This window comes from Pectinophora gossypiella, chromosome 26 (assembly GCF_024362695.1).
Source record: "Pectinophora gossypiella chromosome 26, ilPecGoss1.1, whole genome shotgun sequence".
Taxonomy (NCBI): domain Eukaryota; kingdom Metazoa; phylum Arthropoda; class Insecta; order Lepidoptera; family Gelechiidae; genus Pectinophora; species Pectinophora gossypiella.
In genome coordinates, this window is record NC_065429.1 from 3,977,007 (window position 1) to 4,003,953 (window position 26,947).

At 39.1% G+C, this 26,947-nt stretch overlaps 2 protein-coding genes across 3 annotated transcripts in view; one reads left to right on the forward strand and one right to left on the reverse strand.

Moving 5' to 3' along the window:
• LOC126378516 (LHFPL tetraspan subfamily member 2 protein) overlaps positions 1–26,947 on the reverse strand; it is a 492,824-nt gene that overhangs the window by 369,373 nt on the left and 96,504 nt on the right. The gene's annotated exons all lie outside the window — the stretch shown is intronic.
• LOC126378448 (uncharacterized) lies at positions 12,755–16,532 on the forward strand. The gene is made up of 3 exons (XM_050026814.1): positions 12,755–13,147; positions 13,655–14,606; positions 16,415–16,532. Exons 1-2 carry the CDS (start codon positions 12,907–12,909, stop codon positions 14,590–14,592), a joined length of 1,179 nt encoding a protein of 392 aa, XP_049882771.1. The 5' UTR covers positions 12,755–12,906; the 3' UTR covers positions 14,593–14,606; positions 16,415–16,532.

Here is a 26,947-nt window from a genome sequence, read left to right on the forward strand (position 1 = left end):
GATACGCCGCCAGCTCAGATATGTCTGCATTTTTTACCTCGCATACCTCCTTCGTCAGCCTGTGGGACAAATATGCTGACTTTTTGCCACACCAGCCCGGTCCATTGTTGAACTCACCACTTGTCTGCAAGAAGTTAGTGTGAAGTCTATACTTTGACCGCGTAGTTTTATTCGATGATCTCTGCCAACACCTTCGTAACCATTATGGTTCATCGATTTCACCTTAACATAACCACACCCCGGATACTTCATACAAACAATCTCATTTTACACACACACTCATCATCATCATCATCAGCCCATTAACGTCCCCACTGCTGGGGCACGGGCCTTCCCTATGGATGGATAGGGAGATCGGGCCTTAAACCATCACGCGGGCCCAAGTAGCGAATCATACCCGAAAACAAATACACTTTAAAACAGGGTAATAGATGCCTTGTGCAGTTTATAAAGGGTGTTCAATTCCCGCTGCGTCGGTTATTGGAAGATTACTGCAATTTAGACAACCCCCTGTAGAGTTTGTGTTGTTCGATAATGAATTAGATTACTTTAAAGCTAGTTTAATACCAATAAGGTTAAAATGGATGTGCATAGTTTATAATTTTATTACTAGATTATATAAGTAGGTAATATTAGCTGACAAAGGGCAGCAGTTACTGACAGTACTATTCAGAGGCGGACTAAGTACCTACGCCTTACCGAGATTTCTGTTAGGCCTCATATTATGCGTTTCAGCTTCGTAAATATGGAATATAATTATATTACCAAATAGGTAGAGAAAGACCTAGAAGGACGTACTGGCAACGAAATTGGAGATGTCCTTAGAAAAGGTTCAGTACGATCTACTCTGAACCGGCGTGCGTCTATGAAACGATTGATGAATGTGGATGAAGTAAGACAAATAGCCATCGGTACGGCAATGCAGGACGGAAGGGGCAAGTCACAGGGACTGTAACCTGGAACCTGACAGAGGGCAGCAGTAACTGTCAGTACTATTCAGAGGCGGAGGACAAGAGTCCTAGTACGAGTTTAAAAAAAAATACTCTGGGCGCCATCACACTCGCGTCAGACAGAGTACTGCGGGGCGGAAGGCAAGAGGGAAACCACTGCCCTATTTTTCCCTAAAAAGTAGCATGGATAGTGCTACGCCGACAAGAGCGTGCCTCTAAATTAGTGATTTGATGATCATTATCATTTAAGAGCCACGTTCTTGTCGGTGTAGCATTCGCTGGAGCATAAAAACGTGCTAAACAAACTATAATTCATCATCATCATCATCCCATTAACGTCCCCACTGCTGAGGCACGGGCCTTCCCTATGGATGAATAGGGAGATCGGGCCTTAAACCACCGCGCGGGCCCAATGCGGATTGGTGGTTACTAACGACTGCTAATGCAGCCGGGACCAACGGCTTAACGTGCCTTTCGAAGCACGGAGGAGCTCGAGATGAAAACTTTTTTTGTGGTCACCCATCCTATGATCGGCCTTTGCGAAAGTTGCTTAACTTCAACGATCGCAGACCGAGCGCGTTTACCGCTGCGCCACCGAGCTCCTCACTACTCAAACTATAATTAAACTATGGTATTTAAGGCGCGTGCCAAAGTACGGTATACTAAAGATCTATTCATACTTAATGCCATAGTATAGAGTTTCATGTAATGATCGACGGCGATCCAGTAGTGTGAAGTAAGTGGGTCTCTTATGACGGTAAAGAGTGTGTCGGACTTAAGTGTAGTAAGGTCAATCTGAAAAACTTTTTTTTTGACGTGACTTATTTTAAATTTAACAAATGTAGCATTAACTACTTGGCCGGACAAATGGGGAGCGCTCAGGGCTTTCACCCGGTACAATATTTCAGACAACAGGTCTGAGGGTGTAAAATTAATATTTTTTTACATATTTCCTCGTCTTATGGTTGTTTGGAAGAAATCGCTTTCAGTGATAAGACCGTCATATTATGCCATGTACTTAGTTAAGAGTCTTTCGTTAATATTTCCTTTTATTTTGGTGCAATAAAGTATATTTGTATTTTGTATACGTTGTATTATTCTTTATTCTATGCCTCGGGAACGAAGCAGCCCTCAAAGTGCGTCTATCAAAAACGGTTTAGTATAAAAGTTTTACAATGGCTCTCCGACAATGCTGACCACGCCCCTTGGGTCACATAATATAGAGGAAGAAGTGGATATTGTTACTATTGTGTTTTGTTTGTGATTGTGTCCTGCATGGTGGATTTTGTTATAAGTATCTACGTACGTATGAAAAAAAAGATAAGCAGTTACGTCGTAAGCGCACTTAAACTGAAAGCAGACCAAATTTCTTTAGCCATGTACAATCATGAGAAATATCATGTAAGTACCCACTTTAGAACCCTGTCGCACTATCTTATTTGACATTGAATGAGACTTACGGTTGTATTTGTCAAAAAAGTTAATGTGACATGGTTTCAAAGTGAATACATATAAGTACTCGTGACCGTACTCTCCAAACTGGGGTAATCAGAGGTACCTACATCCATTGCAAGATGAACTAAGTACTCACGCCTTACCGAGCTTTCTGTTAGACCTCATATTATGCGTTGTCAGAATTTTCAGCTTCATAATTAATATGGAATTATAATGATTATTACCAAATACTCAGAGAAAGACCTAGAAGGACGTACATTGACCAAATTGGAGATGTCCTTAGAAAAGGTTCAGTACGATCTACTCTGAACCGGCGTGCGTGTGTGAAACGATTGATGAATGTGGATGAAGTAAGACAAATAGCCATCGGTACGGCAATGCAGGACGGAAGGGGCAAGTCACAGGGACTGTAACCTGGAACCTGACAGAGGGCAGCAGTAACTATCAGTACTATTCAGAGGTGGAGGACAGGAGTCCTAGTATGGCTTTGTAATAGACTACTCTGGGCGCCATCCCACTTGCGTCAAACAGAGTACTGCGGGGCGGAAGGCAAGAGGGAAACCACTGCCCTATTTTTCCCTAAAAAAGTAGCATGGAGAAAATTATACTACACCTCTCAATTAGTGATGACTGCACTAACAAATTTACAAACTTTGGAACTTTCTTTTTCATCTATCAATGCACATTCTATCTTTCGCAACACATTTTTTATTACACTTTTTACACGCCACACGACACCTTCCTTCCTAAAATGTGCAACAAAACGTCTACATATAAAATAAAATCGGATTGTATGAACTTTTTACTAAGGATTAGGGCGTGAACTTAGAAAAAAAATGCTAAAGAATATTATAATAGGAAAGGCTCTTTATGTTAACAGTTATGCGGTGAACATTAAAATATAGCATCACGCTTGTATCTAAGGGGTAGGTAGAGCTTGTATAGTATGATATTATATACACTCACTCCTCACCAGTTCAGCTTAAATCCCGTGTACAAGGGTACACGTAACGTTCTTTAATTAGTGATGATGATGAATATGGATTCATCATCATCACTAATTTAAGAGCCACGCTCTTGTCAGTGTAGCATTCTCCATGCTACTTTTTAAGGAATATTAGAGCAGTGGTTTCCCTCTTGCCTTATGTATGCCCTTGCCCTTATTACAGACAGCCTTTTGACTCAAGGCATAGAGGTAGCCAATCAGCTCGCGATACCAAACACTTCAGAACCCCGATACCGACCCTGCCGGCGTGGTCGACGACTTCCCTCAATCAGCGGTTATCGCTATCGACCCACTAGGGTCGATTAATTCTTTCAAATGTTTTTCCTCTTAGACGACGCCCTGACCCGAGGTTCGCGCCCAACTGGGCACCCTCAGGCCTGTTGTCTTAAACGTTGTACCGGGTGAGAGCCTTCAGCGCTCCCCATTTGTCCGGCTAAGTAGTTATGCCATCTGCGGCAAATCTAGAATAAGTCACGTCAAAAAAAAAAGTTCAATCATTTATGATCCAAATATGAATTCGAAAACAAATTAAAAAAGACATAAGTACTTAATCATGATTTTGAAATATTTGATTGGATAAGAATATTAAATACTGTTTATAATTATTGTCTCCCCTTCTTCCATCATGTGTGTTATGAGGTGGATTACCAAACTCAGCAATCCAGTGAAGAGATAATTATGATGAACTGTTTTGTATTATTATTATTATTATTTTTATTTTGGTTTGTTTTTCTTTTTTTTTGTTAGTGATTTTACATCTTGGTTTTTTTTCTTGGTTTTTTTTTACCTTGCTTCCTGGGGTTGCCTCATAAATTTATGCTGCTTGAAAACAAGAAATAAACACTTTTTTTTTCTGTGTATTGATTTCCGTGTGGTTTCTGTCCTGTGTTGAATGGAATGTACCTGTCTGTCTGTGTCTGTGGTGTCCGGAAGTAATCAATGTTTCTTTCTTTCTTTTGTTTCAGGTAAGTGACTGATCTATGCTTCCCTGCTAGACTGATACTTGAGGAGTAAGCGAGACAGAGAACAGAGCCTTTTGCCACTAACCGGGCACAAATCCTGAAAACCCCGTGATGCAATTATCTATGATCCAAAATGTTGAAATCAGTGGCTTAAACCCCTAGCCAGGATTCGAACCCGTGACCGTGTTAGTTACACATTCGCCGAACAGAGGGGTTAATATGGTCACATCGCCATCAAAGCGATTCATCTAAGAAAGCAATATTGCAATTTGACATTTGCGCATATAAAAAGTACGTGCGCAATGCAAACAAATGTCAAATGGGTCGTCCTTTTTTTTTATTGACAATAAAATGTCATTTTCTCGATTTATCGGATTAAACATCTTTAAAATTATAACGGCAATAAATATTTTAAAACATCATATAAAGATGTGTCTGTAGAAGACTATTTAGTGGTTCTCTTTATCTTGGTAACATACTTTTCTTTGCAGGCGCATTCAAAAAAATATTGTGACAGAGTGGTCCTTTTTCATCGGAGACAGCATTTCAATTTACCACTCTGTCACAGAAATTTGTGAAAAACAATCAAGCTACGTTAGTATTTTGCTAGTATTTTGAGTATAATAAGATAACTATATTTTTGGACAATGGAAACATGAAATAAAATTCTAAAAGATAACTTATCAGAAGCAGAACGAAGGACAGATCATTGTCGATAAAAAAGAAGAACGACTCAAATAGCAATATTGCTTTCTTAGATGAATTTCTTCGTTGTGGCCATATTAACCCCCCAGTACTATCACGGATTTTATCATAACGGGTCAAGTCATCATAAAATAAAACTTCTGGATTTAAAGTTTTCTTCTGAATGTTTGTCTGCTCTGCCCACCCCTTTACGGATTACGTGCGTGAATTTACGTATGTATGCATCGAAATGCACGTCGTTATAGTAACTATAATGTAACAGCATTATAAACACGTCGAACAGTGGCACATAATAAACATCGCGCGCCGTTTGATGCGCGGACGCCGCAAAAAGATCAACCTTCGACTGGCTAAGCGATAAGCGGCGGCGAGAGCGGTAGCGATTTGCTATGCGTTAGATCAGTGGTTCCTAACCTTTTTAATGTCACTATCCCTGTGCACAAATATGGAAATTGAGTAGACATTTAATTTGTCTTAAAACAAAAATAGTTTATAAAATTATCCCTTAGTTCATCCATCAACATCAATCGCTAATTTCTTATAACTTGCACCGCATCATAAAGCGGTGTTCACATGTCACCCGCTGCGTACATTAGCGGTTGTAATCCGGCGCCCTGCTGTCTCATTGTGAACCCCGCCTAATCCAGGATTGGGCGCGGACAGGCAAGAGTGTCACCTGTATTGACTTACAGGGTTCTGTAGAATTAGGTTATGGTGAAGTAATTTAACTTTAGATCTTTCAATATGAGAATAAAACTCTTTAAATTGAAATATTAGTCTTCTCCTTAAACTTAAGAGTCATGCTATTGTCGTTGTAGCATTCTTCAACATAATATAAGATAGCAAATATTTTATTGCACATACAGGAAATACAAAACAGAGTAGAAATAAAAAGAGTCGCCTTATTGCTAAGTAGCAATCTCATCCATGCAAACTTTGAGTGTAGGAAATATTTAATATTATATGATATGGCCAGTTCTTTGACTTCTCTAACTTTCGATAATTGACATTTTTCTAATACTTCTTCATTTGCAATCGCATGAAAAGTGTCTGAAAATTATCGGCTGATTAGTTATATAGCTCTGCCTACACTATTAGAGATTATTATTATGAACGTACTGTTATATAAAAAATAATCGATCAGCCTAATATCGACTGATACATCACTATGCTAACGAACGTCACAACACTAGCTTGTGTACTTTGACAGATCTATCTCGTACCGCGCATTGAATCTATTTTAAAACGTCATATACATAACATAAACAGCCTATATACGTCCCACTGCTGGGCACATGCCTACCCTCAATCAACCTTTTTTTTTTGACATGACTTATTGTACATTTACCGTAGATAGCATTAACTACTTGGCCGGACAAATGGGGAGCGCTGAAGGCTGTTACCCGGTACAACGTTTAAAACAACAGGCCTGAGGGTGCCCAGTTGGGCGCGAACCTCGGGTCACCGCGTCGTCTGGGAGGAAAAATATTTAAAAGAATTAATCGACCCTAGTGGGTCGATAACGATAAGCGCTGATTAAGGGAAATCGTCGACCACACCAGCGGGGTCGGTATCGGGGCCCTGAATTGAACAATTAACTGGTATGGATATGGTAATAAATATAAACAATAATTGCATTGAACCAGTCGTTCTGTTTAATAGTGTGCAAAATATTTCAAACACGTCAGGGAAGTGTTAACAATTAGGGATCCCTAAAAGTGACAAAATAAAAAAGGCCATGTCTTTCCGCTGCCGTTTCGTCACTAATTCGCTTTTGATGGTTTCCTCGCTACATCATATAAATATGTAGAATAGAAATACATTTTTTTTGTGCCGAGTGGTTCCTTCAAAGTGATTTGACATAGGGAGATGTGCGGTTGAAGTGAATTCTACTTAAAACTGATAGTATTGTCCCATCACTGTGCGTAGGGTATATTTTTAAGAAGTCCTTTCCCTCCAGCCAAGAAGTCAATGCTGTCTGGCCAAGAAGTTACCGCTGTCCGGCTAAGTAGTTAATGCTGTCCGGCCAAGAAGTTACCGCTGTCCAGCTAAGTAGTTAATGCTGTTCAGCCAAGAAGTTACTGCTGTCCGGCCAAGAAGTTTCCGCTGTCCGGCTAAGTAGTTAATGCTGTCTGGCCAAGAAGTTACCGCTGTCCGGCTAAGTAGTTAATACTGTCCGGCCAAGAAGTTAATGCTGTCCGGCCAAGAAGTTACCGCTGTCCGGCTAAGTAGTTAATGCTGTCCGGCCAAGAAGTTACCGCTGTCCGGCTAAGTAGTTAATACTGTCCGGCCAAGAAGTTAATGCTGTCCGGCCAAGAAGTTACCGCTGTCCGGCTAAGTAGTTAATGCTGTACGGCCAAGAAGTTGCTGCTATCCGGCCAAGAAATTTCCGCTGTCCGGCTTAGTAGTTAACGCTGTCCGACCAAGAAGTTACCGCTGTCCGGCTAAGTAGTTAATGCTGTCCGGCCAAGAAGTTATCGCTGTTAAGCTGAAGCTTGTATACTACACTACCTACCTTGAAGTCCCAAGCAGAACGCAGCTGAGCAAGGTCGTTTTTTATACAAAATTCAATATTAATGAATTCTTTAGGTGTCGACTGACAAACAAAGCAAAAAAACCAATACTATAGTGTTTCTTTCATCCAAATTGGTTTAGTGTTCTGTTTTTGAATCCAAAGTGTGATTCCGGTCCAAATCCGGTTGCAGATTGGTTTTTTGTTTTTACTTTTTTTACTCGGTTTGGGTACATGTCCTTTTGTCTTCTCTTGAGATTTGTTCATTTATTTCCTTCCTTTTTTGGGTTTTAAACCGGGACCCTATTGCTAAACTAGTACTACGCCGCGAGTCTGTCCGTTCGTCAAACTGTCTTACTTTTAAAACTGTCATCTATAACCAATGACAACCACAGTCAACATCTCCCTGGCATTATCCCGTTTTTCACAGGGTCCGCTTACCTAACCAGCTGAAAATTTGACAGGTCCGGTTTTTTACAGAAGCGACTGCTTGTCTGACCTTCCAACCCACGACCCAACCAGCCCAATACAGGTTAGGTCACATACCTCCGAAAGACATTTCTTGTGAATGGAGCTTTCTTCACGATGTTTTCCAACCACACTAAAACATTAACAACCACAGTCGAGCCAAAAAATGTATGTACTCTTCTTCTATCGTAAGGGTTGTAAGAACAATAACCAACCTCATCAACCCTGGTGTAAAGGTTATTATTTAGCCGCCAAAGGCCCCTGACATGGCTCATGTAACGACTACTTACATCAGTAAGTACTGTCTACAGACTGCACTTCGGGGAGTGTGCCCCCGATCTACACGAGCTCATTCCACCACCCCCCTTTTATCTTCGGACTTCCAGACGTACGGCCGGGTCCCATCCCTATTTGGCAGATATCCCAACTATTCGCACAAAGCGCTGCTAAAGAGTGAAATTCTCTGCCGTCTTCTGTATTTCCGAATGCAGATAACCCGGGTGCTTTCAAGGCCAGAAGGGCACAGCCACCATCTGGGCGAGCTCGCTCCATCTTAGGCCTCGTCAATGCCTTCGGGCAAGTCTGGGGCCAAGAGCAAAGGTAAAAAAACGTGGGTACTTAGTGCATCTTGCGATGGATGTCCCTCTGACTACCCCTTTGGGATATAGTCGTGAGCTTATGTTATGTTAAGTTACTCTGCCTCGTGGCCCTGCCCACTCCATCAGCCGTACGACGCCCACTGCTGGGCATAGGCCTCCCCCAAGGATCTCCACGACGATCGATCCTGCGCAGTTTATGTATGCGCAGAAAAACACACATAGGGTGGGTAGCTAGGCATTAGACCTATGTGTACACTTGTCAATTACAAAATATACTTCAATGAAAAGGGTTGAGTTCATTGTAGGCTCCACAATAGAGTTGTCAACACGATTTTAGTTATATATTCCCGTGAAGCGATCATAAGCTGTTTATTATCAACTAACCGTGTACGCTGTGGTATTCGTAACTAGTACAATTGGTAACAAAAATGATTCATTTGCATTTTTGGACTCGATGGAAGTATTAGATATACGATCCCCACGACCTGATTACTCTAGCCATAGAGGCGGCCAATTTGACGACAACAACAACTTCTTTCACCCTACGGTTGCCTGGCAGAAATTGCTGTTTAGCAATAAGGCCGCCTATTGTGCTTATTTTTATTCGTATGATTATGTCCTGTGTATATGTCGTTGTGCAATAAAGTATTATTGATTGATTGATTGACAACAAACTACTTCGTAACCCCTATACCGGCCACGCCGGCGTGGTCGACGATTTCCCTCAGTCAGCGCTTATCGCTATCGACACACTAGGGTCGATTAATTCTTACAAATAAAATTAATTCTCCAAGAACGACGCCCTGAACAGAGTTCGAGCCCAACTGGGCACCCTCAGACCTGTTGTCTTAGATTGTACCGGGTGAGAGTTCTCAGTGCTCCCCATTTGTCCGACCAAGTAGTTAATGCCATCTGCGGCAAATCTACAATAAGTCACGTCTATGCTATGTTATAAAAATATTAGGTAATTATTTAAATAAACACTTTTCCTGCTCACTGTACTAGCCTTGTGCCCCGTCGGCCGGGATTTTTGTGCGCAAATCATAGCGCGCACAATGCGACCGTCATAACGCGCACAACAGATTATGGTGCGCGAGCGCGCATCGATTGTGCGCTTTGTTGCCTCACTTGTTGAAACACATTAGGGAGTTTATTAAGGTAACATTGGCCCCGATTCCTGCAGACACCTCCTAATTTTATTTCAAGTTATACCCGTCATTTTCTTATCCGCCGAAAAGGAAAGGGACGGATGATTGTCAGCAAGTTAATTTAAAAACGAATGAATAACCCGGGCGAATAAAATAGGCATCTCGCCGGTATGTAATTCGTTTGACGTGCTGTCTACTTAACTCTGTCGGGTTATTGGCCGATGCAAAAATTCTAGACGGTTGTTTTAGATTTCTGCTTAAAATTGACGTGTATTCCATCAATTTTATGAAGATGACAAACTTATTAAAATTAAATAAATAAATTATGAAATAAAGGTACTTACTTACTTCAAATTTTATTTAAATGAATCGTAAATCGACCCGTGTGCTGCGTTCCTAGTTCACAAAAACACAATACACCCCACATTGAATACACTGTATAGCAAATATTTTGTAAATAATTGACATAATACAAAATCCACCATAACATTCGTCTTGACGACGAATTATAAAACGATTACTTACCGAAATTTCTGGTTTACATTTTCATCATCATCCTAGCATTATCCCGTTTTTCACAAAGCCCGCTTACCTAACCTGAATTTATGACAGGTCCGGTTTTTTACAGAAGTGACTGCCTATCTGACCTTCCCGCGAAGGGAAAACCAACCCAATATAGGTTAGGTCACATAGCGAAAATGCATTTCTCGGGAATTTGGGTTTCCTCACGATGTTTTCTTTCACCAAAAACAGATTCGACAATCATTGGTTTAGGCCTGTGCTGGATTCGAATCTGCGACCTCAAAGTGAGAGGCAAGCGTTCTACCAACTAGGCTACCACGGCTCTAATAATAATAATTAATATATTATAATTTCGATTTCATTTTCTCTTTGTTCAGTAACAAGGTATAAAGGGTCAAAGATTTATAAGTAAGTATTTAAGAAAAATAATAATGAATGAATGAATAAGAATTTATTTCGGATTTGAAATCCATAAATGTTAGTAAGTACAAAGTAACTTAAACCTAATGTTAGTAACAGGTACAAAAAACAAACAAAAACAACAAATTAAAATATGACAAATTTATCAGGCCCGATTTTACCGGCGGAAACCATATCCCGGCTAATAATCCAACTGACCTAAACATCATCCAAAACTTCAACAAAAGGTGGCTAATATCACGTTTCAATAACCAGACTCATTCACTGAGTGAGTTGTAGCGGAAGAATGAATAAGGTAGTGTTGTCATTTTTTGCATCTTTTTTTACACAAAGACCTTCGCTGGCCACTACAAGTTATTGTCCAATAGAATGCTTTCTTATCCGTGACTTATTGTAGACTTCTCAAATGGCATTGGACTTGGCCAAACAAATAGGGAGTGCTGAGAGCTCTCACGCGGTACAAAATTTAAAACAACAAGTCTCAGGGTGCCCATTTGGGCGCGAACTTCAACTCAGGGCCTTGCCTGAGAGGTTTATATTTGTAAAAATCAATCGACTTTTGTGGGCCAATAGCAATAAGCGTTGAACGAAGGATAACGTCAATGTAATAGGGTATTTGACTATGTCAAAGGTAAATGATAAAATGCGAAGTTATAAATAGAAGCCAGTCTAAGGGTGGTATTAATAAACTAATCTCAGCTGAGACTGCCCTCAAGATCATGCTCAAGTCCCTGTTTTTATATGAGAACTGTCACATTGACATGATCTTGAGAGCAGTCTCAAAGCTGAGATAAAATATAAATACCACCCTTAGATGACCAAAAATCAATCCCATTTTGCTTTTCGACTTACTTCCTGATGATGATAATGAGTACGACGTTTGACCGCTTTTATTGATGACGCCACTTTCGTTTTGACGTTTCGTAAAAAGTATCTCATTTGACTAGGTTATCAAGTAGCCTAATAATAATAATAAATAGTAATATTTATTGAACATAGACTTACAATTTTACGTTAATAAAAATACGTACTTGATGTATAATTTTATTAATTTTAAGCGAAAATTGTATCTCATTGAGCCACTGCGATACAGGGTGATCCCTAGTGCAGGGCTCGCTGTTAAGTGTTTAAATTGTACCTTGTTTGAGTAATAAAGAATTTTAATATTATTATTATTATTAGGTATAATATGACCAATTAGAACTCTACCAACCAACCAACCAACCAACGACCAACTCTTGATATGCGGATCCAGATTGTACTGTATCTATCGTCATCTGTGTTAATTTGTTTTGTATGTTGTGTGCAATAAAGTATATTTGATTTGATTTGATTTGATATGCGGCGGTCCCTGCACTAAGCTCAGCTTGTATCGCAGGGGCCAGATTACGATTTCCTATGTTAGGATTTACAAAATATTGGTTCGAATAGAACAAAATATACTTATTGTAAAAACATATACAGCCGTAAGACTTTATGCTGTGAAAGTAGCTGTAGTAGACAAGTCTAGCAGTGGGTACATCTGTGAGTTGTCGGATCCTTCTGACGGCCTATGCTGCTGAAATTAGCTTAGCTAGTGATACAATATGTGGACCCCATTGAAGTTTTGATTCTAGAGTAATCCTAAGAAAAAGGTCCTCTTTTTATTCTCCCACGGCTATTCTTGTGCTACATCTGGGTTGGCTGGAAGAGATCTCTCTTAGAGATAAGTCCTCCCTTGTTAACGTCCATTTCATGTTTGTGATATAACTAGTTGTTACATCACTAATTTAAGAGCCACGCTCTTGTCGGTGCAGCATTTTCCATGCTACTTTTTTAGGGAAAAATAGGGCAGTGGTTTCCCTCTTGCCTTCCGTCCCGCAGTACTCTGTCTGACGCCAGTGGGATGGCGCCCAGAGTAGTCTATATCAAAGCGATACTAGGACTCTTGTCCTCCGCCTCTGAATAGTACTGACAGTTACTGCTGCCCTCTAACTAGTAGTTAAGTACTATAAAATATAAATTATACTTCGGGTCTCAACCGAAGACGATTACTTTATTACTTGCAGCAGTACATGAGTTGGTGTCATCTCCGTCACATATTTAGAGCCTAATATCACAAAAAAACAAAACCTATTTCCTTTCTCCCTCCAACACTGCATCGGTAATGCACCCGCACGATGACCTCATTACGTGTTTTTGTGTTATCCAAGTCACACGTTCTACGTTTTGTTGAGAAATTATTTTTCGTTAGCAATTACCGACGTACAATAATGGGAAAAAGGAAGCGATCGGCGTCGAGGGATAGTGATTATGATGGCATTTTGCGAAAAATGAGGAGGTTGGAGCGTAAAATTAAGAAAAGACAAAGACAACGGTCATTATCTGTGTCGTCGGAAGATTCACGGCCAGATTATACAGGTAAATCGTTTATTTATTTGTATGCGTACCTACGTTCAAATATTGTTATTCTATATGACACTACCCTATTTTTTTCTTTATAATAAAAATATAATATAACAACACAAAATATAACATAGCACCACGCCTGTATCCCCTAAGGGGTAAACAGAGGGTGTATAGTATATATAATAGGGACTTCACGTAAATCGTGATAACAGTTCCCAACTCCACTTTCAAAGTGTCGAGGCACGTTTTTACTCCACGTTTACCGTGTAGAGGATTTATATCTTATTTTACTCCACTTTTATAGTGTTGAGGCATTTTTTACTCCACGTAAACCGTGTAGAGGATCAATATATTTATTATGCTCCACTTTTATAGTGTTGAGGAACACACTCCACGTAAACTGTGTCGAGGGATTTTATAAGAAATATTAGTGCTTAGAATACTGTAAATCGTGTTGGTCGTTAATATACCTACCTTCTTACTTAGACTGGTATTTTAAATACCCATCTCATTTTGTAGGTGGAGGCCATCTAGAAGAAACCCTCTATGACGAGGTTATTACTATTGACAATAACGAGTGCTCGCCTACTCAGCTCGAGACAACTGAGCCAGCCGACACCGATGATTCAAGCGAACCGGCGGCGCCAGCGGCGAGCGCAGATGTACAGGATGATGCTACAGAGGCGCCGTTAGAACCTGAAGTTCTACAACTCCTTGGTGAAGACCTTGTGAATCAAAAAAGTTTCGGAGATAATTTGCATAAGGACATTGCTCCTAGATGGACGCATATTCTTGTTAATGGCCTGTCTAAAGATAACCAATCCGAACTGTTGAAACGTTACTTACCACCAGAGAATTGTCCAAATCTAAGAGCACCAAAACTCAATTTAGAAATAAAAGCGGCTCTTCCGGACATAAATGTAAAAAAAGATTTGTACAACCAAGGTAAACAAAACCAACTAGCTAGTAGTCTCGCTGCAATTGGACAAGTCTTAAATTGGGCCCTTGCATCTAAAAGTACGGTTCCTCAGGATATAATAAAGACTTTGAGTGACGCTGGAAGACTTATTTGCGACAGTCATTACAGAGAATCACAAGCTCGCAGGTACGCTGCGCTAAATATTCTCAATAAAAATATCAGAGATACGGTGAAAAATACTAAGATAGATGAACATCTTTTTGGATCTGATTTGTCAGAACATATCAAATCATCGAAAGCCATTACCAGGACTGGATCGGAATTGAAACAGGCGCCACGAACTCCATACAAGGCGCCTCCAGCTCCACAAGTGCAGAGAGGAGCTTTAAACTCGAGGGGGGCGTCGCGTGCAGCAGCGGCAGAGCCGCGGACGAACCCCGCAGCACGCCGGCCGCCGCGGGATCGCCGCCAGGACTCGGCGCGGGGTCGCCGCCCCAACACCGCACACACGCGCCAGCAGGCGAGGGGACGCCAGTAGAAATCCTACCACAGGTACCTATAGCTGGTCGATTAAAATACTTTTACGACAAATGGAGTGAACTTACAGAAGATCCTATAATTTTGTCATGGGTGAAAGGGTATAAAATACCCTTCCAAGATAAGCCCATGCAACACATTCAAGAACAAAATAACATCTGTAGTTCCAATTCTCAAGCCAAAATTATTGATGAAAGCATCACAGAACTATTAGACTCAGATTTCATTTCGCCTTGTACTCCATGTGAAGGACAATTTATATCACCTATTTTTACAGTACCTAAGCCGAATGGAAAACATAGGTTTATATTAAATTTAAAGAAACTAAATAAATTCATTCAAGTTCAACATTTTAAAATGGAGGACTATCGAACAGCTATAAAACTACTAAACAAAAACTATTTCATGTCTACAATAGATCTTCAGGATGCTTATTTTTTAATATCTGTAGATGAAAATGACAGAAAAATGCTGCGTTTTCAGTGGCGATCACAACTATATCAGTTTAACGTTCTTCCATTTGGCTTGTGTACTGCACCTTTTGTCTTCACGAAATTATTAAAACCTGTTCTACAATATTTACGTGCCTCTGGACTGCTATCAGTAACATACTTAGATGACTTTTTATGTATAGGCAAATCTTATGACGAATGTTTATTAAACGTAAACAATACAATACATATTTTGGAATCTTTAGGATTTGTTATAAACGTTTAAAAAAGCGTTATGATACCAAATAAGATATGCAAATTCTTAGGTTTTATTCTAAATACTACGGACATGATTATTACTTTACCTGTGGAAAAGAAACAACGCATTAGAAATAAAGCAACGGAGCTTATGCGTAAAAATATGTGTTCTATTAGATTCTTCGCAGAATTCATAGGCCTTTTGACCTCCGCATGCCCAGCTGTTAGTTACGGTTGGGTGTACACCAAACTGTTTGAACGCGAAAAGTTTTTAGCTTTAAATTATTCAGACGACTATAGTAGGTCAATGATACTTAAAAATATTCTAAAAAATGATTTAATATGGTGGAGAGACAATATATCATCGTCATTCTGTCCTATTCGAAAAAACATTTTCTCTCTAGAAGTCTTTAGTGATGCATCTAATACTGGATGGGGCGCATCATGCGGCGGTCAAAATGCAAATGGCAACTGGTCTAAGACTGAATCGACCCTACATATAAATACTCTCGAGCTTAAGGCCGCATTTTACGGACTAAAGATATTTACTGCAGACTTGCGAGATTGTGATGTTCTTTTGAGAATTGATAACACCACTGCCATTTGTTACATTAATAGAATGGGCGGTGTGCAACACCCTCATTTAAATGAACTTGCCCGTAATATTTGGCAGTTGTGTGAGGTAAAAAACATCTTTGTATTTGCCTCCTACATCAAGTCGAGTGATAATGTAATAGCAGATCGGGAATCTCGTCGATTAAATATAGACACAGAATGGGAAATTTCTAAACAAGCATTTTTACAAATTACAAATACATTAGGAAACCCTGAATTTGACCTTTTTGCAAGTGCTCAGAACTATAAATGCGTTAGATATGCATCATGGAAACTTGATCCTTATTCTGAAGTGGTTGACGCGTTTACTTTTGGTTGGCAGAACATCAATTTTTACGCGTTCCCTCCTTTCAGTTTAATAACTAGGGTTCTAGAAAAAATAATCACGGATAAAGCCAAAGGTATCGTAGTGGTACCCTACTGGCCATCACAGCCATGGTACCCCTTGTGGTCTAGACTTGTTATATCAGAAAAAATATACTTTGGACCTGATAAATGTTTATTATACTCTCCTTTCAGGGACTGCCATCCACTCCACGCAGACCTTATCCTGGTGGCAGCCAAATTATCAGGGAGTCAATGATTAGGCGTGGTGTACCACAAGAGTCCCTAGATATATTGATGGCGTCTTTTGCATCAAATACATTAATTCAATATAATAGTTCAATAAAGTCTTGGTGGCTATATTGTAAAAATAATCATTTTGATATTTATGAGGCTAACACTAGTACAGTAATACTATATTTAACCAAGAAGTTTGAGGAAGGCGTTGGATACAGTAGTCTAAATACACATAGGTCTGCTTTATCTATCATTCTTGGTACCCATATTACTTTAAATGACTGTGTCAATCGTTTTTTAAAGGGCGTATATAGGCTTAAGCCTCCTAAACCTAAATATAATTCAACATGGGATACAAATACAGTGATAGACTACCTTTCCAATATGCATCCATATGATAATATTTCGTTAGCTGATTTGTCGTATAAAGCTTGTACTTTACTAGCAATAGCCTCTGCCCAAAGGATGCAGACTCTTGGTCTGATCAAAATAAACAATATATTATTACAAACTAATATGATTGTGATTAGAATCACCGACTTAATCAAAACCTCGAAACCTGGAGCCTGCCAACCACTAATCAAATTACCTTTCATTCATGAAAACCCTAGTATTTGCCCGGCGCTAGCAATCAAAACTTATTTAGAGAGAACCAAAGATTTGCGTGGTAATCAAGAACACCTTTTCATAGGGATACGTAAACCTTATAAAAACGTTGGTTCTCAAACTTTGGCGAAATGGGTTAAAAAGGTACTGCAAGACAGTGGAATTGATATAACGATATTTGGAGCTCACAGTACTCGAGCAGCGTCCACATCTGCGGCTCACAGGTCGGGGGTTAATTTGGAAGTGGTTCGCAAGGCTGCAGGCTGGAGCGACTCCTCGAATGTATTTCTAAAATATTATTTTAGAGAGGTTGTACATACAGACAATAACGAATTTGTAAATGCTGTATTAAACACAAATTAAGTTAGGAACTTACACATTGAGGTTAATTACACTTATATTATTAACTTTCATAGGTTAAGAGAACTATAAATGTATTTTTACCTTTCTGATCATATTCTTTGATTAAATATTACAAATGTTATTATAATATATAGTTTATTACATTAAAACTTACGATTACAACATTTTTCTTTTTTACAATATTACATTGCTCTGAACATCTGCAAGTAATAAAGTAATCGTCTTCGGTTGAGACCCGAAGTATAATTAAGAATCAAACGAACTTACCTAGTGATGTTTGATTCCAATTATGCGAGGGTCACAACCGAAGACGATTACTCCATCCCGACCTCACCCACCCAAAAAAAAAAAAAAAAAAAAATGTTTATTACACAAAAACCTTACTCTGAAACAATGAGGTCATCGTGCGGGTGCATTACCGATGCAGTGTTGGAGGGAGAAAGGAAATAGGTTTTGTTTTTTTGTGATATTAGGCTCTAAATATGTGACGGAGATGACACCAACTCATGTACTGCTGCAAGTAATAAAGTAATCGTCTTCGGTTGAGACCCTCGCATAATTGGAATCAAACATCACTAGGTAAGTTCGTTTGATTCTTAAGTATATAAACAGTGTAGTATTGAAATTTCTACGACAGTAGGTACGTAGGCGTATGACCTTGTCGTTATTTCGGGAATCAAACCCGCACCACTTACCTATACGGGAGCTGCCGAAATCCAACTGGTTCTAATATACAGAATTGACAGTAATTGACGCTTCCTTTCAATTTGACTGCACTTGACAACCGAACTGGTTGAAAAACAACTCTGAAACCACTCAGTAAAGTCCCAAGTCCATTGCAAATACGAATACGATTTAGGACTTTGTGATTTTGGATACATTTGGCTACTTGAATGAGTGATAAAGGGTTTTATAACGTGGTTTGTTTAGGAATAAGGTTGGGTTTCGGTTGTGTGGTAGATTTGACCTCTGTTACCGGAAGAGGGGTGCAAATCGAATAAATTTGATTTAATATAAGATGTTAGAGCATCTTTTGTTTCGCGAATGTGGTGAGATGCGAATTGGGTCGTGTACTAGCTTCAAGATAAATTATGAATTTCTGATTAACTAAATAAAGACAAGGGAAGGTTAAAAAGGCCACATCGAAGCTTTTTTTTTTTTGACGTGACTTATTGTAGATTTGCCGCAGATGGCATTAACTACTTGGCCGGACAAATGGGGAGCGCTGAAGGCTCTCACCCGGTACAAAGTTTAAGACAACAGGCCTGACGGTGCCCAGTTGGGCGCGAACCTCGGCTCAGGGCGTCGTCTGAGAGGAAAAATATTTGAAAGAATTAATCGACCCTAGTGGGTCGATAGCGATAAGAAGCAATTTAGTTCAAAAGCAATATTGCAATTTGACATTTGTGTGCATTGCGCAATTACTTTTATATGCGCAAATGTCAAACTTCAATATTGCCTTTTTTAAACCCCCCGGTCTAAAACTAACGAAAAACATTTCTTTTTTCTATTAAACTTATTTATGAATTTTAATCAAGAAAAACGTAATAATAAGTCCGACATTTTACCACGTTTTTCTTTGACGTCACAGTGTGCTTATTCATACAAATTCCATAGTAATTTCGTGTTTTGACGTTTAGTAAAAAGTAACTGATTTGACTAGTTGGAAACTAGCCTATTTGGGCGTCAGAAACTTCAAGAACAACAAAAAACTCGCATTAAAAAAATACGATCTACTCTGAACCGGCGTGCGTGTTAGAAGCGATTGATGAATGTTGAGGAAGCAAGAGAAGTGTGTCAGGATCGGAGCAAATGGAATTCTATAGTCTCTGCTTACCCCGGTGGGAAATAGGCGTGAGTTTGTGTGTAAAATAATACTGATACTAAAATAATAATGATTAATACTGATACTCGCTTTGACCTATTTAGCGGTAGCGTTCAAAGTGTTAAAACCTTGCTGACCAAGGAACCTAATTTAATTTCTGGCTGTATCTGAGTCTGATGGACTTTTTAAAATGTTTTATGTTCACTTGTGGTAGCTTTTCATTGGCATTTGTTTGTATTTATAAGTATTCATTTTGTAAAAAAGGCTGTAAGCTACCCAAATAAAAAAAAATACGTGATAGTCCGGTTCAGAGACCGTGTGCCTTTCAGCGTAGTATCACAGGTTCGAATCCTGCCTCGGGCTCTAAACCACTGAATTCGACTTTATGAGTTTCAGTTCATGTTTGGATCATAGATGTCCCTCATTCAGCGCTTATCGCTATCGACCCACTAGGGTCGATTAATTCTTTCAAATATTTTTCCTCTCAGACGACGCCCTGAGCCGAGGTTCGCGCCCAACTGGGCACCCTCAGGCCTGTTGTCTTAAACGTTGTACCGGGTGAGAGCCTTCAGCGCTCCCCATTTGTCCGGCCAAGTAGTTAATGCCATCTGCGGCAAATCTACAATAAGTCACGTCAAAAATTAAAAATTAAAAGGATCATTGATAATTGATATTATCGTGTCCTATTAATGGCAATTGGCTCGCCCCTTATTCTATGGGACTTAAACATAGTTACTGAAGACTGTCTGTAAAACCGACGGCCTAAGTGGTAGAGCGTTGAGCTCTCGATCCGAAGGTCCTGACTTCGAAGCCCGATGGGGTAACCCACCACAAAACTCAATCAATCAATCAATAATACTTTATTTCACAACGACATATACAAAGGACGTTAACATACGAATAAAAACATAAGCACAATAGGCGGCCTTATTGCTAAACAGCACTTTCTGCCAGGCAACCTTGGGTAAAAATCATCAATCAAAAAATTACCATCTCCGAACATTTGCTATACACAACATAAAATCTATCATGTTTGAAGTACGTATTAAAGTAGCTAAGTACACTTATTTATTAACTATTTACATCATTCAAAAGTGTTTTAAACCACTATAGCACTTTTAACTTGAAACTTTGAATAGTGCTTCAATAGTGCTCAGCAGTGCTTATTTTGAATGGCACTACATGTCACTGCATGGCACTTGATATGGAGGGTTGGGTTGAACTTACGTTGCGCGATGTGGATTCCGTAGTGTAATTTTGCTTTATTTTTTTTATTAAAAAAAAGGTTTATTTAGAAAACATAAAAAGGTTAAAATTCAAATGAGAAGACGGATTAAGATTACATAAGACGACTTTATCCCAATTGGGGTAGTTAGAGGTGCATCTATGCAAGATGAAAGAGTACTTATAATTATAAGGAATGTTTGTATTATATACTTAATTTAATAATCAAAACCATAAATGTAAAATGAGAGCCAAGTTCAATGGTCAGTCCTGAAATTTATTTATAAGTAACAGTATAACATAATCATATCTTAGCCTAAGGTCTGTCTTGGCTAGTTTTCATATATGAATTATAGCCTTCGCAAGTTCTAAACCTACAAGTATTTGTCGGTTCTTATTTTATAATTCCGAAAATTTGGATTGTTGGTAGAAACTAGCGATCGAATATAATAATTCGTTGGTAGGTTTATAAAAACTAGCCAAGATTATATATATATATAAGCTTTTGGTGTACCTTTTTATAAATAAATAAATAACCGGGTAGAAAATTTGGAAATCACAGAGTTTGAATATTAAGACAAAGGAACCCTAATATCCCTTTTACATTAACAAGAGAAAACGTGCTTTATTCTAACTATAAAAGAAACTAGAGGGATCATTGAAAAATGACGTATCTCAATTTAAGGACACTTTACTATCGTATGGACGAATAATTATGCAGTTATGCATCTGTTACCTACTAATATTATATTTTTTTATCTCTCATATCTCCTCAAGGAAAAATTGAAGGGAAGAAAGGAAGAGGTAGACCTAGGAGAACATTTATGAAACAAATAAAAGAGAAGGTGCAGGTCGTGTCGTATCAGGAGGTGAAGGATTTGGCGGGAAGAAGAGAGGAATGGCGATTACACCACCGACTAGAGCGTAGCTCTTAAATAAAGAGAGAGAGATCTCCTTGAGGAAGGCTCACTCCGGACACTTCATAGAAACAACCTCGTTTTACACAGACACTACACATTGACGTTATCGTACACGCGCATCTGTGAGTGACGTCTGATGCCCATACGATCGAAGACTAAAGTAAGACCGAGAGGGGCGAAGGGAGGGAAACCTAGCTCTATACGTAGTATTATTCCTTATTCTATGGCAACGGAGAAACCGTGCATCCATCGTCATAATATTGCGTTAATCATTAATGAGAAACTTGAGTTACTACATTTGTGAAGTAACCAGAAGGGAATAGATAGTAAAGTATTTATTTAGTTACCCATAACAACAATTTTCCCTTCGCGAATTGGAAGGTAAGACAGGCAGTCGCATTGAAAACCGGACCTGTAAAATTTCCAGGTTAGCTAAGCGGACCCTGTGAACAAAATAACGCTAGTAAGATGATGAATAACAAATTATAATCAAATAACAAATCGTGTAAATTACAGGCAAGAAGGGTTAAAACTCAGTAAAAAGCTCTCAAGAGTCCCTGGACCCTAGGGTCCACAGAGTGCTGATTTTCAGCTGAACCTTAAAATACAATAGATATTAAGTATACATAATAAAATACAAATTCAAAACTGAACAAACACAGACGTTAGAAAAAAAATGAACACAGAATGCGTTCAGCTTCTTCATATTCCCGAGCATGTCGTAAAAACAGACAATCCCCGATTGTGTCATTTCCAACATGATGGACCCATTATAGATAGGTATGTAAGGCTGATCACGTTGTTAGTATAAGTTTCATCACATCCATCTTAGGACGTCGTCAAAAGTGACTGCAAATTCTCGTCTGATTATTCGTGGCTCTGCTCACCCCATAAGAATGCCGGGCGCAATTTTATGACAGTTATTTACTCCCATATGCACGCACCCAATTTAAAAATAATATCCATTAAATGAACCTTAATTGAATTTGTACGCAGCTCATGTTGGGAGTTTGGTCTACAACTAACGCCATCTACCGGCGAACGGAGAAATTAATTCAAATAGTATAGTTTTTCTTATTTATTTTATTTAAAACAAACTTTTTGATAATGAAATTATTGTGCTAATGCTAAATGTATTTTCAATTCGAGTTTTAAAACTTTGTCAAAGTACTGAGGAGCCAAAAATTTATCTAAAAAGCAATAATTAAAATAAATATTGCTATTTGACGCGCGTACTTTTTTTTTATATGCGCAAATGTCTCATTACGATAGTCGCTTTTTTTAGATGAATTGTTACAATGTGGCCTTTTTAGAAACCTAGTTTTTTTTTTCTTTATAAACCTTTTTAGCATCCTGTTTATCATCATTGCAGATCTTAAAACGTATGTCATTAAAATCAACTTAGGGATCTGTTTAGCCATGAGTCAATGTAAATACTTACACAATAGTTAACGTCCATTATCCCTAAAGGGGTAGGCAGTACCATAGGTAAACTGTAGACGAATTGCAGCCACTGTTGATACGAAGTTCTAAGGATATGATGACAAGGGATCAGCCTTTCTCCCCTAACAATTATTGGGTAGTTTTCCAACTAGTCAAATCAGTTACTTTTCACTACTACAGTAAACAGTAGTTTCAATTACTTTGTGATCTCTAGTTTGGTTAGGACATTACAGGCTGATTCCCTGATTGTCCAAAAGTAAGATGATCCGTGCTTCGGAAGGCACGTTAAACCGTTGGTCCCGGTTACTACTTATTGATGTAAGTAAGTAGTCGTTACATGAGCCATGTCAGGGGCCTATAGCGGCTCAATAGTAACCCTGACACCAGGGTTGATGAGGTTAGAAATCCACCTCACAACCCACACGATAGAAGAAGGTACTTTTTACTAAATATCAAAACACGAAATTACTATGGAATTTGTATGAAACGTCACAGGTTGCTCGTCATAGAAAAACGTGACAAAATGTCGCACTTATTATTATATTTATCTTTATTAAAATTCATAAATAAGTTAAATAGAAAAAAGAAAACGTTTTATAAAATCAAGATTTAATAATTTATCTTTGACCTAGGAAACTACCCAATTCTCTCAGACAACGCCCTGAGCCGAGGTTCGCGCCCAACTGGGCACCCTCAGGCCTGTTGCCTTAATTTTGTACCGAGCCCTCAGTGCTCTCCATTTGTCCAGCCCAGAAGTTAATGCCATCTGCGGTAAACCTACAATAAGACACGTCAAAAAAGTAAAAAGTAATAGTATAAATATATTATGCTCTTTTGAGATAACTTTATTATAGTTCGAACAAAACGACAAAGCGATCAATTCACAATTATCATCCAAAGTGCCCACATTAAGTTTAATGATATTCATAGCCTTATGTGCCAAATTGAAAAAAAAATTTTTGAACACATAAAAGTTACGTTCATAGTGTATTTTATTCTACAGGAGGCTAAACTAATACATAACCATTTTTAACCATCAAAATACAAATCAAATCAAATAGAATTACAAATCAAATCAATTGCGTTGTGCATTGTACTTGTTCGCAAAAAACGTTGAACTGACGCCGCGGATACGCGACGCCAGCGCCGCGCACGCTCGGCGTTCGGCAGCCGGCCAGCGCTGGCGTCGCGTCGCCGCGGCGTCGACGTCGCGTGGACGTTCCGCGGACGCTGGCACGACGACGACGCTCGAAAGACGCTAGTGTGGGGGGGTCTCTCATTATCACACTTGCCTCGACCATTATAGACGGCGATACGGCTCACCACCTATCACGTTGGACAGAAAGCTCGGCGAGACGTGGCTACTTAGTTCATCTTGCGATGGATATACTTCTGACTGACTACCCTAATTGGGATATGGTCGTGAGCTTATATTATGTTATTTGGTAACTTTTTTATTAGTTATAATTAAGTGCTTGTATGCTTCTATGCTGTTCTGGGAGCAATTAAAAACATAGGAAACGTTCAGCTGCTCGTCTTCCGAGCATGTCGTAAAAACCGACAGAGGGATTGTGTACTCTAACATGATGGAATAATGTTATAGACGATAGGCTGATCCCTTATCACCGCAAGGTTCATCATATCCAGCTTACGACATCGTATCAACAGTGGCTGCAAGTTGTCTTTGATTACTTGTAGCTTTGACCACCCCATTAGGGATTATGGGCGTGAGTTTATGTACGTATGTATAATTAAGTGACGCCCGTAATCTGTATAGGGGTAGGCAGAAGAAAAATGTAGAAAACGCACTGGTAGACTTAATATTGAATTTGTAGAATGCATAATAATGATTACAAATCGTGAAACGTTCCTAACATACTGGCGTCTATGGTTCAATTGTTGAGCGTTAGGCTGATAATCCTGGTGAAGACATATCACAAGAAATCACATTGTGATCCCTAGTTTGTTTATCCCAGGTTAGGTTTGGTTTTGGCTGTCCGAAACTAAAATGATCCTTGCTTCGGAGGGCATGTTAAACAGTCGGTCCCAGCTACTAAGTATTTACTTGAAAGTATCTAAGTATGTAGTCGTTATCAAGCGTTTTATTATGCACTTCAAGACCCACAGAAAGGATAATATTATTTAAGATATATGATAATATTAGTAAGTAGGTAACTATGTTTATGTATGTATGTATGTACAGTCATGAGCAATATCATGTACCCACTTTAGAACCCTGTCGCACTATCATATTTGACATTTAATGAGACTTACGGTTTTATTTGTCAAAAAAGTTAATGTGACATGGTTTCAAAGTGTATACATTATTAGTACTCGTGACCGTACGATGCGGCTCACCACCTATCTCGTTGGTCTAATAGAAATCTCGTGATTAATGTACCTCAGACTACCCCAATTGGGATATAGTTGTTAGCTTATGTTTATGTATCAGAGTATAATTTTGTAAAACCGAAATTTTCCATTTTTCCATCACCCCGTACACTGTCACATCGACAAAATATGACATAAATAAAGAGGAATGACTAACATAGTATAAAATGAAATATAAAGTGCTTGGAACATGAAGAAAATGGCGGAAAAAGAAAAATAATACAACATGGCCGCTTTCGGGAGTGGCGTGTGTCGCGCGCGGTCCCACGGAAATTAGGCAGGGGTGGAGTTGGATGACTGACTTTTATTTCTCTTTTTTTTCTGGATTTAAACAGAGAGACGCAGTAAAAATTAGTAAAATAAGAATATAGCCTAGCGAAAAAGCAGTAAAATTCGAATAATTTTGTACAATTCTTTTCTAAATGAAAATTATTTTTTATTTACACAAGATACACACACGTGCACACACCTTTACCCTCTCACCCGCCCTCTCATTGAAACCCCCATATTCTATAGGCCTTAGCAATAATAATATATCGTATTATACCATATAAACCTTCAATAATTCACATCAAAAAAAAACAGACGGACGGACAACAACGTGACCCTTTAAGGGGTTTTTTCCTTTCGAGGTTCGGACCCCGAAAAGATACTGTTATGGATCTTATTTTGTTCTTCTTCTATCCTGTGGGTTGTGAGGTGGAGTACCAACCTCGTCAACCCTGGTGCCAGGGTTACTAATGAGCCGCCAAAGACCCCTGACATGGCTCATGTAACGATTACTCACTTACATCAGTAAGTAAGTAGTAATACTCACTCACATCTGTAAGTAAGTAATAACCAGGATCAACGGCTTAACGTGCCTTCCGAAGCACGGATCGTCTTACTTTCGGCCTATCAGGTGATCACCCAGTAATGTCCTAACCAAACTGGGGACCACAAAGTAATTTTTGTGATATGTCCCCATCGGGAATCGAACCCGGAACCTCCGGATGGTGAGCTTAATGCTCAACCACTGGACCTCGGAGGTCTTATTTTATTATTATACTTTTACTAAAGGCGAACTTCGTTTATACCTTCTAACCTTACCTGCTAGATACATCATCAATTTAAGAGCCACGCTCTTGTCGGTGCAGCATTTTCCATGCTACTTTTTTAGGGAAAAATAGGGCAGTGGTTTCCCTCTAGCCTTCCGCCCCGCAGTACTCTGTCTGACGCAAGTGGGATGGCGCCCAGAGTACGCGTGAGTGGCGCTAGATACTCAACCGAACATATATTATATTCTAAGTCCATCCCTGTTAGCAACCGCACGACATTCGTGCCGCGACATTCCTGGGCTAACAGCATGTTTATATATTATACTAAGTACGACCCGCGGCGTCGCCTGCGTTTTTTACTGACCCTACTTTGTTGCACGACATGTGGACGTATATACTTGAAATCTTAAAATATGCTAATAAGTTACTTAAAGTAACTTACTTTGTTTATTTTATGAATTTATCAGCGTACTTATTCGAGATTCGTGGTGAGAGAGCTCAGCTGGTAGAACGCTTGCCTCTCACTTTGAGGTCGCAGCTTCGAATCCAGTACAGGCCTAAACCAATGATTGTCGAATTTGTTTTCGAATTCATGTTTAAATCATAAATTATTATCACGTGCTCAGCGGTGAAGGAAAACATTGTGAGGAAACCCACATTCCCGAGAAATGCATTTTCGCTA

Excerpts from the sequence above, each read along its gene's own strand:
- LOC126378448 (XM_050026814.1), top strand. The coding sequence starts at position 12,907 with ATGACCTCATTACGTGTTTTTGTGTTATCCAAGTCACACGTTCTACGT. Across the intron at positions 13,148-13,654 it reads TTCACGGCCAGATTATACAG|GTGGAGGCCATCTAGAAGAA; the intron begins GTAAATCGTTTA and ends CTCATTTTGTAG.